A 17,701-nucleotide genomic window follows, 5' to 3' on the forward strand; every position below is an offset into this window, starting at 1 on the left:
TCCCCTTGACCTGTGTTAAAGGCCACCACTGTACATGGTTAAGCCCTGGGGATGAAGGGAGGAAGCAAGCTCTTCCTGCTGTTGGTTGTGGTAGTATGCCCCACAGTGAGTTGCCTTGGGACCAGGGAGGATGTAGCACATTACCATTTTGGTATTTTACATGGAAGATTGGGAGCGTTTTTGTGCTTAAAACTGCTGAGATGCCACTTAATTTTTTTTTTTTAAGATTTTATTTATTTATTCATGGGAGACACAGAGAGAGAGAGGCAGAGACACAGGCAGAGGGAGAAGCTGGCTCCATGGAGGGAACTGGAAATGGGACTCGATCCTGGGTCACCCAGTCAGGCCCTGGGCTAAAGGTGGTACTAAACCGCTGAGCCACCTGGGCTGCCCAAGATGCCATTTAATTAAGACTGAAATGGTTGAGAGTATGGTCTCCAGGTCGGAATAGCAAAACCAAGTGGTTAAACAGAAAAAATGTGCCTTTATTTTATTTTAATTAATTTATTTTTAAAAGTTGTATTTATTTATTTATTCATGAGAGACAGAGAGAGAGAGAAGCAGAGACATAGGCAGAGGGAGAAGGCAGGCTCTCTGTGGGGAGCCGGATGCGGGACTCTATCACTGGACCCTGGGATCATACCCTGAGCCAAAGGCAGACCGCTCAATCATTGAACCATCCCGGCGTCCCTTGATTTGATTTGATTTGATTATTAATTTTTTTTATTTATTTATTTATTTTTATTTATTTTTTTTATTTATGATAGTCACAGAGAGAGAGAGAGGCACAGAGACACAGGCAGAGGGAGAAGCAGGCTCCATGCACCGGGAGCCCGATGTGGGATTCGATCCCGGGTCTCCAGGATCGCGCCCTGGGCCAAAGGCAGGCGCCAAACCGCTGCGCCACCCAGGGATCCCTGATTATTAATTTTTTTTAAAGAAATCTGATAGGTTTCTTTTTTTTTTTTTAAGATTTTATTTATTTATTCATGAGAGAGAGACAGGCAGAGGGAGAAACAGGCTCCATGTAGGATGCCCGATGTGGGACTTGATCCCGTGTCTCCAGGATCAGGCCCTGGGCTGAAAGCAGTGCTAAACCACTAAGCCACCCACAGGGGCTGCCCCCTTGATTTGATTTTAAATGTTAGTGAAATGTAGCTGTTGCTTATTTTGTCAGTACCTACAGCACCCTGTCCATGGAAAATAGAAATAATAGCTCCAGCACCTTCTCCTGGGACCCTCACTATACTAAGTCTTTCATCTGTGTCCTTTTTGTTCCTGGGGTGATCTCATCCCATTCTGGACTGAAGAGTTTCAGACTTTGGGTTGTTTCTGAAACCCTTGTGATTTGGAGATGGAGTTCCAGTACCTGCTGTCATAAACTCCTCAGGGCAGTTGGGGTCAGTCTGGGCCTCTTGGGCCTCTTCTGTTTGGTTTCTGTTGTAGAGAATTCACAAAACTTTCTTTGTAATGCTGGGTCTGTTTGCGTGTCTTCACTCTTGTGAATGTATTTAACTGAAAGTCATGATCAAAATGGGAGATCATTTAGTATTACTTGTTCTATGTTTCCATCCATTTATCTTATTTGAGACACTTATACATGATTTAGAAATTTTTTTTTCTTTTAATAAGATGTGTTAGAAATCGGGAAGACAGAACACTTGGCTAGTGCTGCTGTTTCTGCTCCAGGCTTTTCTGTCCCTAGGTGCATACTTCAGAAATGAGAGGCCCCATGGGCTATGTGAGTTCCATCTTACTGCCTTGGGGAATGTAAAAATCTTGCATCACCTTCAAAGCTTGTTTTGTTTGTTTTGTTTTGTTTTGTTTTCAAAGCTTGTTTTATAAGAATAGTAGTTTTTTGTTTTGTTTTGTTTTGTAAGTGTAAAACTAACTCTAGATAGGACTTTTTATCTGGGATTGAGATGCCAGATCTATACAACTTTGGTGTCATTGCTAAGGCTGCAGGAAACATTTGTTTTGGGATTAACATAGCTCCAAGCCTGCCATTTTTCACTCTGATGCCCATTTGTTTAATGTGCTTGAAACTTGGTGTCTGTGGATTGCGCCTTTAGCTCATTCTTCCCCTCTCATGAGCAAGAAGTGATGCTAAATCTCTGTAGGGGTCTCACTTTAGCTTCTTTTACAAGGTGCTCTGTGGAGGTGTGTGGACCAGCACCTGTTGGTTCTCATGCTAAACAGAATCAGACCCTTTCCTTGGGAGATTGCCGAGAGCTATCTCCAGCAAAGAAGGCTAGATAGTGTATTTGACCACAGAATGTATTTTTTTTTTTAAGATTTATTTATTTATGAGAGACAGAGAGAGAGGCAGAGACATAGGCAGAGGGAGAAGCAGGCTCCATGCAGGAAGCCCAATGTGGGACTCGATCTCGGGACTCTAGGATCACACCCCAAGCCAAAGGCGGATATTCAACCACTGAGCCACCCAGCCGTCCCAGAATGTATGTTTTTATGAACTTGAACATGACAGGAAAAACATACACCAATCTTAAACTATTTAATTGAATATTGCCGAGATGATGGTCTTCCTAAATGAGTCAGTTCTTAATGAACATTTTCAAGTTTTCTGCCTTTATGCTCTACTCATGTGAGGCACTGAAAAGTGTCCTTCCATGAACAGTGTCTGTTCTCTGAGGTGAGTGCCTCGAGGAGAGATAGTGGAGTTGATTGCCAACTCCTTGCTGAGGGTTTGGGTTTTATTGCTCTGTCCTTATCAGAGAGTATGGGAACCCAAGTGTCTTTTCCCCAGGTCCCTTGAGCTGCCCCTGCCTGCCCTTTGTAGTATTTATGCTGGGCCTCATGGAACAGATACAGCAACACCTTCCTGGGGTTGCATGCTTGAGGGCCTTATGGATTGATTAGGATGCTGCACCTCCTTGGAGGCCAGGGTAGGACTGTAAGCCTCAGATGCAGAGGTGCCAAGTAGCAGCTTAAAGTCTCTGGGCTCTGAAAAACTGATGGATGTGGCCAAGAGGTTTAGGGCAGGTGATGGCTGGAAAAAGAGGGGACAGGCTGCTCCTCTTCCAGGAATGATTAATCTTACTCTCAAAACAGTGTTTTTTTTTTTTAAATACTGGAGGCTCTTTGTATAGTGCCAAAAAAAAGGGAACAAAGAGGTAAGATGTCAAAAGTGTCCCATCTGCCTTCCCTCCCAGTCCTCAAATGTGCTCTTGAGTGACTAAAGTCACTGCCCTTCTTAAAAGCTGGGTGATTCCGAAGGAGTCAGTGTATTATGATTTGCTTCATAACTGGATGTGGTTGAATTTTATATCTTTGAAATTTGTAAATTTTTTGTTATGCTTTATTTTGGAAAGAAATCTCAGGACTTCTGGAGGATGACTGGCAAATGGCATAGGGCTGTGACCTGTGCCAGCATCAAGAATTTTCTCACACACATATCATTCTTTTCTGGTTCGTCACAGAGGAACACCTCTGAGTAGTTTGTGATAAAAGCTGCCAGATTGGGGGACACCTGGGTGGGTCAGTCGTTTGAGCACTCTACTCTTGGTTTCAGCTCAGATCATGATCTCTGGGTCATAGGATCAAGCCCCATGTTGGGCTACACACTCAGCAGGAAGTCTGCTTAAGAGTTTCTCTCCCTGTCCTCCTTGCACTCTCTCAAATAATGTTAAAATAATAAATGTTAAAAAAACAAAACAAAACAAAACTTCCAGATTGATGCTGTGAGCCTGGGCCACTTTGCAGACTCTTGAGGAGAGAGTATTTACCTGAGTGAGGTTTTGCAAGGACTTGGAAGAAATTGCACTCCCTGGAACACAGTACCCGGTGCAGTGCAGGACACACCTTGGTCCCTCCATCAGCAGATACAACACTTGGAGTGCTGGCCTGGGCAGGTCAGGGCTGCCTGGGTTTTGTGGCTGCCCATAAGGACTGAATAATTTTTGGCTCCCTGTGTTTCAGAGAATGAGTTCATGTGTCATCTGGTTTGGGAGCCAACTGAGCGATGAGTAGGGGTAAACATTGACCACATGCAGAAAGCATGTAATCTTGCCTAAAGCCAATGAATGGACCATTACTTGTCGGCACAAGAGAGGAGAGAACTATGACTCAAGGTAGGAAAATCCCTCACAGATTTAGAACTCACAGCAATTTCAGTTGCAGTCTGAAGCAGTCACTTCGGTGTGTTTCTGTTGTGTCTGTTTCCTACACGGTGGTGTGGGGAGTCATAGACTGCACCAAGGAGAAGACTGGAGATGGAGAATAACCCTTGAAAGAGGAGTAATGGTCTTTTTAAGGAGGACTGAAAATTCTTGGTGTGTGTATGAAATGCATTTAATTCTTTATAAGAAATGTGATATTCTGATAAAGAGAACATGTGACACTTTAGAATTAATAATTTTAATTTCCCTGAAGCAGCAGTGCTATGGTTTTACTAGAAAAAGCTTTTTAAGTTGCTAAAACTTTGTAATTCTAGCAGTGTAACTCTGATGAACATACTTCTAGGTAGGCTTAAAGCTCCTTCTCATCTCCTTCCATCTTGGGACATGCTAGTCTTTCATTCCAGAAATCTGATCTGAGGCAGAGAGATAGGGCAGCTTGGTTGTGCTGGTGGTTCTAGAGAGATGAAGCATCTGAGAGGCTATTTCCCTTACAGAAGAGCTTATCTGGATTTTTAAAAAATATTTTATTTATTCATGAGAGGCACAGAGACATAGGCAGAGGGAAAAGCAGGCTCCATGCACGGAGCCCGATGTAGAACTCAATCCTGGGACTCCAGGATCACGCCCTGGGCTGAAGGCAGGCCCTAAACCGCTGAGCCACCCAGGTGTCCTGCTTATTTGGATTGATTGATTGATTTTTATTTAACTTTTTAAAAGATTTTTTTTTTAACTTTTTAAAAGATTTTTATTTGTTTTTTCATGACAGAGAGAGAGAGAGAAGCAGAGAGAGAAGCAGGCTCCATGCAGGGAGCCTGACATGGGACTCCATCCCGGGTCTCCAGGATCACACTGGGGGCTGAAGGCAGCGCTAAATCGCTGGGCCACTGGGGCTGTCCATATCTGGATTTTTTTTAACAGAATCTGTCACTTTATTTGTCCCTCAGCATTAGGGGAATCTGCCGTATTGTGGCTTTAGTGAAATAATTCCACGTACAACTTACAGCTTTTCCTTTATTAAAACTAGAATAAAATGTTAATGAGGGAGAAAACGAATACCTAGTGTTGGATCTCAGGCATCTGTGTCAAGTCAGTGCAGAGCTTCTGTGTCTTATCTCCCTGGCTCTGCTGCTTTGGTATGGTGGTAGGGGGCCGTGTGTGTGGGGGTGGACGGACACCCTGCAAGCCAGCCAGGCTGCAGCTCCTTTGAAGTTAGGACTATGATTCCAGCCATCCTCAGCAGTAACTCTTCCATCACTTGTTTTCTGTGTTGAAGTCTACCTGTTATGGTGCCCTCCTGGGGCCTCAGTACTTCCATCCATTAGGAAGGTAAATCGAGGGGTGTTGTAAGAGCATGGGTGTCACAGAATAGACTAAGTACTCCCTAAGCAGTGGTTCTGGTCTCTGGTATGGTTGTATCCCATTGTCGTTGAAGCTTGAGGAGTTGGTCAGTTCCTCATCCGGTCTTCCAGTGCCTTAGACATACCTTAGGGGCAGGATGTGTTTGGGTTGTTCTCCTTACTTGTTTACATGTGGTCCATCTTCCAGGGTCTCCATCATGGATTAGAGCTTTGAGCACGGTATGGGCTAGGGCAGTGTTTTTGTTTTTGTTTTTGTGGATGAGCTTAAAACTTTCAAGAGCTGAACAACTGAATGTTTTTTCCTGTTTTAGTCTCCGTGAATTCTTTTATTTTTCCCTCTAATATTTTCCATCCCTATTATAAAAGTAACATATGCTCTGAGTTTGAGAATATTTCAAGAAGTTTGGTATATATAGACAATTTGAAGAGAAGGGAATAACGATCTTACCACTTGGCATAGGGCAGATGCAAGTTTTGTGCTGTCTCAAGTTTATATAACATAAATATATATATATATATATTATTTATTTATTTATTTTTATTTTTTGCTTCTAGTGGACAATGATTTTATTGCTTGAGTACATAGCCAAATTTATGTGACCAGGGTAGAGGCTGTGGATGACTCATATTTCCAGTTGAGGGGGGAGGACTCGTTTGGTCTTAGAATATCGAGCCAATTGGTGAATACGGCTCTCAATCAGAATCCATCGGAATTTGGCATCCTTATCCTTTCTGTTCCTCTCAAGATGCTTTCGAACAGCAACAGCTAATCAAATGGTACAAATCCTCAGGGAGATCAGGTGCAAGTCCCTTGGACTTAAGAATTCTCAAGATTTTATTGCCTGTCATAGAACGTACTTGTGCAACACCATGGGAGTCTCTCAGGATCACACTGATCTGCGAGGGAGTCAGACCCTTCTTGGCCAGTTTGTAGATTTGCTCCTTCACTTCATCGGACGTCAGCTTCAGCCAGGTGGTGGGGACGCTGTGGCTGTAGGGCAGAGCCGACTGGGACTCCCTTCCTGGGAGCGTGCATGCGACCCATGATGGCGGTGATCAGGCCATATATGATCTATTTATATAAATATATAATTACAACTGCCTTCTTTTTTTTTTTTAATATTTTTTAATTTTTATTTATTTATGATAGTCACAGAGAGAGAAAGAGAGGCAGAGACACAGGCAGAGAGAAGCAGGCTCCATGCACCGGGAGCCCGACGTGGGAATCGATCCTGGGTCTCCAGGATCGCGCCCTAGGCCAAAGGCAGGCGCCAAACCGCTGCGCCACCCAGGGATCCCACAACTGCCTTCTTTAAACAGAAGAGTTTACAGTGATGAAAACAAGTAGGTGAGAAAGTGACTGTTTAGAACGAAAAAAGAAATCAGAAGTTCACATTTCAAAAAGCAGACAAATACGACAGCCTGCAGTACCTTTTCCCCTACATTTTGGGGCAGCATTTTTTTTTTAACTTTTTTTTATTTATTTATGATAGTCACACACAGAGAGAGAGAGAGAGGCAGAGACACAGGCAGAGGGAGAAGCAGGCTCCAGGCACCGGGAGCCCGACGTGGGATTCGATCCCGGGTCTCCAGGATCGCACCTGGGCCAAAGGCAGGCGCCAAACCGCTGCGCCACCGAGGGATCCCCTTGGGGCAGCATTTTGACTTCCTCTTCTGTGACAACAATAATCTATGTTTTTTTTTTTTTTTTAAGATTTTATTTATTTATTCATGAGAGACACACAGAGAGAGGCAGAGACACAGGCAGAGGGAGAAGCAGGCTCCATGCAGGGAGCCCGACATGGGACTCGATCCCAGGTCTCCAGGATCACGCACTGGGCTGAAGGCAGGCGCTCAACCTCCGAGCCACCCAGGGATTCCCATATTCTATGTTTCTATAGAAAGGACACACAGTTGCTCCCCTAGGTTGATGCCCATCTGCTTCCAATTACTGACAACTTATAACACTTTATTTTAGTTCACAATTCATCATATTCCGTGTCAGTTTTTAGGATTGTTGTCAAATTTGGGAAACCTGTATCAAATTTCTTTCTCATATGTGAGCTGGGAGACTTCAAGGCATTCACTATTTTTAATGTAATGACTACAGGGCTTTGGAAGGGGGCGAACAATGAGTAGCTGGTACTTTTTTTATTTTTTGTGTGTGGTAAAATATACATAACATGAAGTTTACCATTTAACCATTTTTAAGTGTATGATTCAATGGCATAGCTGGTACTTTTTGCTAGTCTTTTCCTCTGTAATTCTTTGGACCTAGGTCAGACATTATAGATTATACAATTTTATATCTGCTTTTTTCACCTAAAAGAGGATATCTTAAGCATTTTCTCAAATGTTTTAAAATCAGGGGATCCCTGGGTGGCGCAGCGGTTTGGCGCCTGCCTTTGGCCCAGGGAGCGATCCTGGAGACCTGGGATTGAATCCCACGTCGGGCTCCCAGTGCATGGAGCCTGCTTCTCCCTCTGCCTGTGTCTCTGCCTCTCTCTCTCTCTCTCTCTCTGTGTGTGACTATCATAAATAAATAAAAATTTTTAAAAAATGTTTTAAAATCGTAAAATTGATAAGCAAACTTTTCATAATATCCTGATAGCCCATCATGCACTCTTCTATTGCTAGACGTGAAAGTAAGTGCATTCATAATGGAGTATAAGAGATGTCTTGATGCGGTGGGGAAGTGCCTGGCTGGCTTAGTCCGTGGAGTACGTGACTCTTGATCTCAGGGTTGTGAGTTTGAGCCCCACATCAGGTGTATAGAGTACTTAAAAATAAAATCTTTTTAAAAAAAGGGAAGATGTCCTGATGGGGCTTAATCTTGTAGCAAGCACGGTGTGGGAGTTTTCCTGAAGTTGGTGGTAGTTTGATGCTCTGTACCCAGATGGGTCAGTCTGGTCAGCCCTTATCCTTGGTACATCTCACAAGGCAAACATTGATAGCTTTCCTCTTCCTTCCTGGCTTTATTTTGCTAAAACTCCTTTTTATATATTCATTTTGTTACCAGGAATTGTGCCTCATCTGTTACCGAGCTTCCAGGTAAGTTCAAGTCACGCTGGGAATGATTTTCCTTCTGCATTGTCTTGCTAAGGACTCATTTAAAGCTGGAGGGCAGGGCAGTCCTGGTGGCTCAGGTGGCTCAGCGGTTTGGCACCGCCTTCAGCCCAGGGTGTGATCCTGGAGACCCAGGATCGAGTCTCGCGTCAGGCTCCCTGCATGGAGCCTGCTTCTCCCTCTGCCTGTGTCTCTGCTTCTCTCCCTCTCTCTGTGTGTGTCTCTTATGAATAAATAAATAAAATCTTAAAAAAAAAAAAATAAGGCTGGATGGCAGACCCACCAGCATTGCTGAAGAAGGCCTTCAGCAGAGACTTAGAACCAACACGTGGCCTTTCTTTGTTTTGCCTGCAAAAGATGCGGATAATTATCTTTTAATGATAACTTTGCAACTTGAAAACCTTGGGTCTTTGGGATGAGAACTCAATACCAAAACAGAATTTCTGAATGCTAGTTAGTATATTTGATTTTTGTTTTGTTTTTGATTTTTTAAAGATTTTTATTTATTTATTCATGAGAGACACACAGATAGAAGCAGAGACAGGCAGAGGAAGAAGCAGGCTCTTGATGTGGGACTTGATCCCAGGACCCTGGGATGACGTCCTGAGCCAAAGGCAGACACTCAACCACTGAGCCAGGCATCCCTAGTATGTTTGTGTTAAACTATGATAGAATTTTAATCTTCTTGAGGCTGCATTTATTTATTTTTTTAAAGATTTTTTTTATTTATTCATGAGAGACACAGAGAGAGAGAGAGAGGCAGAGACACAGGCAGAGGGAGAAGCAGGCTCCATGCTGGGAGCCCGACGTGGGACTTGATCCCAGGACCCCAGGATCACACCCTAGGACAAAGGCAGGCGCTGAACCGCTGAGCCACCCAGTGATCCCCATTTTCCTTTTTTAAGTAATCTCTACACCTAATGTGGGGTGCAAATTTACAACCCTGAGATCAAGAGTCCCGAGCTCTACCGACTGAGCCAGCCAGGTGCCCTGAGGCCACACTTTTAAAGTTTATTCTTGAATGACCATTCTTTTTTTTACAAGATTTTATTTATTTATTCACGAGAGACACACACAGAGAGAGGCAGAGACACAGGCAAAGGGAGATGCAGGCTCCATGCAGGGAGCCCAACATGGGACTTGATCCCAGGTCTCCAGGATCACGCCCTGGGCGGAAGGCGGCACTAAACCGCTGGGCCACTGGGGCTGCCCATGACCATTCTTTTCTTGCCTGATTTTCCATAAGAGGGAATTTTCCAAGAGATTGATTGTCATTACATTAAGAGCTTAAGCTTTGTTTACATGAAATGTTTCCATACCACCTGGTCCCAGATGAGTGTTCAGGTACAGGGTCCTTCATTTATACTCCACAGGTAATGCAGACTTGATAGATGGGGAATTATAAATGCAAAATACATTTTGTAAAGTGTGTTGCATACCTCATTTTTAAAAATTTATTTATTTATTTTTCATACCTCATTTTAATAATCGTACTCACTATGATTGGTGAGGGTTTGGATAATTGCGGTGGGTGCCTTTTGAGTTCTTTGTTGATCTGTGTGCAGAAAGTGTTCATGACGTAGTAGTGATTTGAGGCACATCCTATGAAGTGCCTACTCTGTGCTAGTGTTCTTCTGGACTCTGGAGACTCAGTAGTAAACAGAACAGTCAGAAATCTCTGACTTTATGGACTTTGTTTTCTGGTGGAGTCAGGATGGGGGATACAAAAAATAAGACAAATAAGAAAACATAGTAGTAGTAAAAAAACATAGTATATTAGATGGTGGTGATAAGTACTAAAGAGAAATAAAGCAGGTTGTATAAGGGAGTGTGGACAGGAAGATATGGCACTTTCAGATGGGGTAGCTACGGAAGACCTTATTAAAGAAGGGGCATTTGCATAAAGAGCTGAAGGAGGTAAGCTTGTGAGTGGAGGGAATACCTGGGGGAAGAGGTATACCAAGCAGAGAAGATGGCAGTGCAAAGGCCCTGAGGTAGTTGTATTCCAGGCATGTTTGAAAAATAACAAGGAAGCTAGTATAATAACAGATTTGATGCTATTGATGAATGTTTTACAGAAAGGTTTTTTTTGGTTTATGCTTCTGTTCTGCTTGTTTGTGTGTAAAGGATGCTTTTGCTTTGACTTTACAAGAATTGAAAAAGATAACTATGCAACTGGTAGAAGTCTGCTAGTATTAAGACCTTGATAAAATTGGGCTTTCAAAGTGAGCAAATGGTTTTAGGTTTAGCAGTGGGTGTCATGGATTTATGAGGGAAAACGTGGCTGTCCCTGAAAGTCTGTACCATCTGGGAATGCCTGCACAAAAGGATGGGGGAGTCCTTACTTTGACCAAGATGGTGACCCGGGCATCTTGGCAGGAGTGACTCAAGGTGCTCAGTGTGTGGCAAATGAGCCCAGTTAGAATGGCTGGTAAAGTAAATCTCAACCAAAGCGTTTACATATAGAAGCTATTTGACACCTAATATGATCTTTTTAAGTATAATTTTTCCTGATTAAAATAATATGTACTTATGAAAATTTGGTAAATTAAAAAGTATAAGAAAAATTTAATTCCTCAAATGAAGTATGTTATATACAATAAGACTCCTCAATTTTAAGTCTAATTTGATGAATTTTGACAAATTTATGTAGTCCTATAATTACCATCCTAGTCACAGTGTAGAACATTTTCATTACTCCTAAAAGTTCTTAGTCTTCTTTGCAGTCAATTCTATTCCCCTACCTCTGCAGCTATTTGTCTACTTTCTAGAGTTCTGCTTTTTCTATAATTTCATATAAATGGAATCATATAGCATATAATCTTTTGTGATTGGCTTTTTTCATTTATAATGCTTTTATGATGAATCTTTGTTGTTGTATGTATCAATATATCCCTTTTTATTGCTGAATAATATTCCATTATATGGATATATCATAGTTCGTTTATTCATTCACCTTTTTTTTTCTTTTCTTTTTTTTTTTTTCATTCACCCATTTGATGGATGTTTGGGTTTCCACCCTTTGGCTATTGTAAATAGTATCTCTATGATGTACAGATCTGTGTAGATGTTTTCATTTGTTTTAGGCAAATACATATGAATAGGAGTATTGGGTCATATAATAAGTATATGTTTAACTTTCTAAGAAACTGCCAAACTGTTTTCCAAAGTGGCTATACCACTTTTTGCATTCCTACAACAGTATTTAAGAGTTCCAGTGACTGACCCTGGTGGTGTAGTCATGGGTTGTGTGCAGATACCTTATGGTGGTGGCTCTGGGGCTCGTGGAGAGGAGGTGTGAATGATGAGTGTTGTTTTTCCACCATCAGGCCGGTGTGCCTCACACCCCACCCCCTGTGACTATCCAACCCTGGGGTTTTTCTAGAGGCAAAGTTAAGTGGCCCCAGCAGACTCCATTTGTAACCTCATTAGCTAAATTCTAGGCGTGTGAGCTAAGGGCTCAGGGGTTTTCATGAGTCATAGTTGTTTTATTTGCAATATTTTATTTTTAAATTTTTAAAAAAGATTGTATTATTAGAGTTAAGAGAGAACATGAAGGGGGAGCGCACAGCAGAGCACCAGACATAGGGCTCCATTCCAGGACCCTGGGGATCATAAGTGGGCCAGAGGCGGATGCTTAACCAACTGAGCCACCCAGGCATCCTTATTTACAATATTTTATTTATTTGTTTATTTATTTATTTATTTATTTATTTTTTAAAGATTTTACTTATTTATTCATGAGAGATACAGAGAGAGAGAGAGACAGGCAGAGGGAGAAGCAGGCTCCATGCAGGGAGCCTGACGTGGGACTCGAACCGGGGTCTCCAGGATCACACCCTGGGCTGAAGGCAGGCGCTAAACCGCCGAGCCACCCAGGCTGCCCCTATTTACAATATTTTAGAAGCTAAGAAATTAAGGCATTGTTTCCAGCAGATCCTTAAACCAGATTAATAGATTTAAGGGGATGGGCTGCAAAGGAAATCTATGTCCTGTCCTAGGATGTATTATGTTCTGCTTTCCTTCCTTGTTTATCGTTTCATGGACCAATATGAGGCAGTGTGGAAAACTAAATTTAGATGCTAAATCTGAGGGCAGTATTTTATGGTTATTCCCTCCCTAGTCACAGGGTCCACACATTTTGCATGGACTTCTCAGTAACCACTAAAACTCTAGGACTCCTGGGAAACTGGGCCTTAGACAAACTGAGACATTTAAAAATCCCTCTGCTAAAACCATATGTGGAACAGAAAGTAGCAGGTGAAAAAGAGCAGGTGTTTTGGACACTTTTCTTTCTTATGGCCAGGTTGAGGCCACTAGAGTGGGAGCCGATCTGATCTGTGTAATCTTTGGGAAGTTTGATCATTCATTTTTCCACAGAGATGGGGCAAGCTCCACTTCTTCATCCACAACCCCAAATATTATAAATATGTGGTATAGTGAAGCCATATACTTATGCTCATGTTGAGAGACTAAACATAATTGAAATAAAAAGGATGCCTGGGTGGCTCAGTGGTTGAGTGCCTGCCTTCAGCCTAGGGCATGATCCTGGAGTTCTGGGATGGAGTCCCACATCGGACTCCCTGCGTGGAGCCTGCTTCTCTGTCTGCCTGTGTCTCTGCCTGTCTTTCTCTCTGTGCCTCTCATGAATAAATAAATAAAATCTTTTAAAAAATCATTGAAATAAAAGAATCACAAAACAGGACTTATTATTTGCAATGCAATGATATTTACTGTTTTTTCCTTTTTGGTTAAAACAAACTACTGGTTACCACTCACTAATTGCATTATACCACCCACACAAGGGCTACTCCAGGTCTGTGTTCTCTGTTTTACAAACCAGAAAACTGGAACCCAGAGGGAGCCAGGGACTTGGAGACTTTCTCCAATCAATCAAGTGGCTGAACTGGGACTAGAATCTGGCTTCACCTCACTACTGGGTAATCAGTTGTCTCCCTAACTTCGCTTCATTTTTGGGAGTTTCCTCTGTCATCAGCCTGGGTCAGGCGAGGATTAGCCTTATTTTTCTTGCCTCTCTACCCAAGATGATGATTATTCTCTAGGGAGCAATGTTCTGTGGACTGCCAGAGTTGAGTGCTGGGGGGCAGGGTGGCAAGGTGCCACATCATACCCAGCAGCTAATGAATACACTGAGGACCTGGGAAGAGGAGATAGAGACACTCACCTGGCCTTTTGGCCTCCAGCCACACCCATGCACCATACACTAGAGTTGCCATGAGGGACCAATTTTTGTTGTAGATTTACCATCCCTAGATGGGTAAGAGATGCCTGGAGAAAGAGATTTTTATTTTTCTACTTAATTGAATACATTTAAGGAATCTTGAACAGAGTTGGATTTGGATTCACTTTGGTGTTAGCATTACTCTGGTAACAAAAGCAGTTTATACTTTAATGAAAGGTTTGGATTGTGATTCTAAAGCCTGGACCATGGGAAGTGTTTTGTGTTTGTGCATTGACAATTTAATAATTATGGTACCTGGTTTGTGCTTGGGTACTGGCAGACCGTCTAAGTCAGTACAGTAGCTTTCTTTTGGTATTGCTTTTACTCCAGAGGTTTCTTTAGTGCATTAGTATGAACTGGTCTGTAGACCCTAAGAAAGGGCTCAAGTGGCCAAGTATCTCAGAGCTCCACCTTCTGGAGAGAGTCTGGAATGACTGGACTGTACTCCTTGGAGCTTACAACCCTGCTCAGCACATTCCCTCCTGAGGGCTTCTCTGATGAGAAGGTGGTGCCAGGACCTTTGGTTTTCGTCTCTTTGCATATAGGAAAGCTTATGGATTCCTAATCCTCAAGTCCTGTTGGCCTACAGTTGGATCTCTCTAAAAAGAGATTAACAACCAATTTAAACTCTTTAAGGGAGGCTATATTATAAACAGAAAATATACATGGTGAAGGCACTTTCACAATAGGCTAAATGTCCCTTGTTCATAGGAAGAGCGCTGTATCAAGGAATTAGTGCCAAAGACCCTGAGACCTAGAGGTGTCCCTAGGAGGGCATCCAACAGATTGAGGTTCATTTGAGAGCTGTGGCTTATTGTCCCTGGCCCTGGAAGAGTTTCCTCACCTCCCCAAATCAGCTTCATTGTTTGCAACAGAGAGGATACTGTCTTCCTCCCAGAAAATATCCCAAGGACCAAATGAGGTAAGTTTCTGTAATGAACCTAGCATGTAATAGGTGCTTTACTCACTTTAGAGGACGTGGGCACATCTTCAGCAGACCTGTTCTCACCACCAGCATGTCAGTTGGGGTACATGGGGGACTCTTCCAGTTCCCATTAAGAACCCTGTACAGATAATGAAATGTCCAACACCCGTCAGTAGTGCTAGTAGCCCCTGTGTAGTTTGTAAATTATAGACAGAAAACAGAGAACTAGCTTGACATGCTTTGAAATGGTTAACAGTTGCATTGAGGTTGCTTTGCTGAGATGTGGGGTGCTTAGAGATGCGAAGTCAGGTCTAAGGCCCTAAACCTCAGGCCCTGATTACCCCAGGAGTGCAGCTTTGGTTTAAAGGTGTGCCCCAGCTTTTGGAGATCAGGATAGAACTGATAAAAATAGTCACTGACCTAGAACACCATGTATCTTTTTAAATGGAGTTAGCCAGCGTTGATCAGTTGTTTTTAGATACAGACGTTAATCATTAAAGCTAGGCCCAAGCTCTGCTGCTAATAAGGTTAATGGGGCTTGTCTTTGGCTTTAGGGTTGGGGGGGGCACTCTGGGGGAGTAAATCTTACCAGATGGTGAGTAAGCAGGTTTTCCCTTTAACTGCATTTTATAAAAACATAATTAATGACTAAGAATTAGCCGTAATGTAAACTATGATGATGAATCAATGTAGGTTCATCACAGTTTGTAAGAAACCTACCACTCTGATGAGGGATATTGATAACGGAGAAGTCAATGCATGTGTGGGGGCAGATGGTTATGTGAGCAATTATCTCCGTCTAATTTTAGTGAACCTTAAACTACTCTAAAACATGGAGTATTAAAAATGTGTATGTATGGGGGCTCCTGGGTAGTTCAGTCGCTTAAGCATCTGCCTTCTGCTTGGGTCGTGATCCCTGGGTCCTGGGATCCAGTAGGCCATTTGGCTTCCTGCTCAGCGGGGAGGGAGCCTGCTTCTCCCCTACCCCTAGCCCTACCTACCTCGTGCGCTCGCTCTCGCTCAAAATATTTTAAAAAATGTATGAAGTCAACAATCTTACTAGAAAATGGCAAGATTTAATCTGAATTATTAGGTTTGAAATGGAACTTTACCTTATCGTTGCTTTGCATTTTTCCCGCCTAGTGGAGGGCACTGGCTGTTTTCGGAACACCTGGGGCCAGTCCCTGCTTGTCGGAATCTGGCCCCGCCCGGCAGTAGCTCCGGCTGTTTGTTTCTGCGGGAGGAGGCGGAGCCGGAGTGGACGGCGTGGGCGGAGCCCCGCCTAAGAACTGGCTGTTTGTCTCTGCTGGAGAAATGCTCGCGGCTTTAAGACGGTTCCCAGGCCGCTTCCAATGCCAGTGTCTCTTTGCTTCCAGCAGAGCGTCCTGTCCCGCGCAACCGAGGACCTGAGGCCAGACGGACGACAGACGGAGGACGCGCTGGCCGCTGGACCCCGCCGCCTCCCCTTTCTCCCTGCCGCCTGCGCCTGGAGGATGAGCCCAGCCTTCAGGGCCATGGACGTGGAGCCCCGCACTAAGGGCGTCCTGCTGGAGCCCTTTGTCCATCAGGTTGGGGGGCACTCATGCGTGCTCCGCTTCAACGAGACGACTCTATGCAAGCCCCTGGTTCCGAGAGAGCACCAGTTCTACGAGACTCTCCCAGCCGAGATGCGCAAATTCACTCCCCAGTACAAAGGTGAGCCCCCGCTACCATAGGGGTCGCCAGCGCCTGGCGCCAGGAGAGATGAGAGGCGGCGCAGCCGTGGAAGGCCCGGGCAGCCATCCCGGGAGCCCTCACCCCTCCCCACACTCTGTGTTTTCCCTCCTCCTCTTGGCCCTCAGCCCAGCACCTCACACCCTCAGTTTGCAAGGCCTGGTAAGATTGCTCAATTGTTTTGTTTTGTGGATTTGTTTTGAGTTTATTTTTGGTGGAAGTATAGTTGTGTTTTATGTTCAGGTGTCTCTTGATCACAGTAACCCATAGCCCCCCCTGGGGGAACAGCGGGGGAAGACTTTGGGAGGATTTTACCCAGAATCCTTGCAGCCTGCTTTTTGTCCTCCAGGAAACCAGAAGCCCTGGTGATTAGGTAGGCTGGGAGCAGCGTTGAGTCAGATGGAATGCAGGAGTGGGAGGCCTGTGCTGATTAGCTGAAGCCCTTTGCTATTACGGAATGTCCCCGAAATTGCGATGTTATGGCAACCCTTTGATTCACATATGGTGACTCTTTCTTTTTATACTGCATTTTTGGGGTGACATCAGCAGCCACCAGCGTAATGTGGTCTTTCCTGGGGAAGGGGGATATTTTGTAAATCAAAGAATCCATTAAGGAAATTAAATTTACATTGCTTGATTATACAAAAGACTCTTGAACAACCTAGGTTCTTCTGGGACTGTTGAAACATGCTCTTTGAAGACAGAATGTACTGGGCGCCTCTCTCTGTACTCTGAATATGCATGTGTGTTGTGGTGGGGGGTCGGGGAGTTGAGGGCCCTCACTTGGTCCTTCTCTGTTGTTTTTTCCAGGACAAAGCCAAAGGCCCCTTGTTAGCTGGCTGCCCCTGCCCCCCTTTCCCCCTGGTTCTTTCCCCGTGGCCACAGGAATGTGTGGTCCCCTGAATTCCTCACCCGGGGTCCTCTGCTCCTCTGCGCCCAGAGCCAGGGACCACCTCAGAAGTGTCATCTCTCTGAGCACGCATTCCCCTGCAGCGAGCAAGCGAGCGAGCAAGCGGGCGGGCAGCAAGGACTGAGCAAATTGAGTGATCCCGGGCCAGAGAGGCCTGGGAGGAAAGGTGTTCAGCCAGTCGGTTGTAAGGCGCTCGTCGGCACCTGCTGAAACGCTCCCACCTGACAGCCCCCTCCTCAAAGACTGTCTAATTACACATGGCAGGTTCTAGAGACTCAAGGGGGACAGCTGCTTTCAAGGCCACCACGCGTCTGTGCTCCCAGCCCAACCCTATTTGCCTTGTGTTCA

At 44.1% G+C, this 17,701-nt stretch overlaps 1 protein-coding gene and 1 pseudogene across 7 annotated transcripts in view; one reads left to right on the top strand and one right to left on the bottom strand.

The window, feature by feature from the left end:
- The window catches only part of IP6K2 (inositol hexakisphosphate kinase 2), a 34,418-nt gene that overhangs the window by 7,536 nt on the left and 9,181 nt on the right, over positions 1-17,701 (top strand). For 2 of the 7 annotated variants that reach the window (XM_072786313.1, XM_072786312.1), the window contains exons 2-3: positions 8,517-8,548; positions 16,110-16,425. In XM_072786313.1, coding sequence (XP_072642414.1) covers positions 16,224-16,425 — 202 coding nt within the window. In that variant the 5' untranslated portion in view covers positions 8,517-8,548; positions 16,110-16,223. Of the gene's footprint in view, positions 1-8,516; positions 8,549-16,106; positions 16,426-17,701 lie in introns of all 7 variants that reach the window. The other 5 variants (XM_072786307.1, XM_072786308.1, XM_072786311.1 and 2 more) reach the window with 3 other exon arrangements.
- LOC140611395 (small ribosomal subunit protein uS15-like) lies at positions 6,090-16,500 on the bottom strand (annotated as a pseudogene).

Source organism: Canis lupus, chromosome 19 (assembly GCF_048164855.1).
Source record: "Canis lupus baileyi chromosome 19, mCanLup2.hap1, whole genome shotgun sequence".
In the NCBI taxonomy this organism is placed as follows: domain Eukaryota; kingdom Metazoa; phylum Chordata; class Mammalia; order Carnivora; family Canidae; genus Canis; species Canis lupus.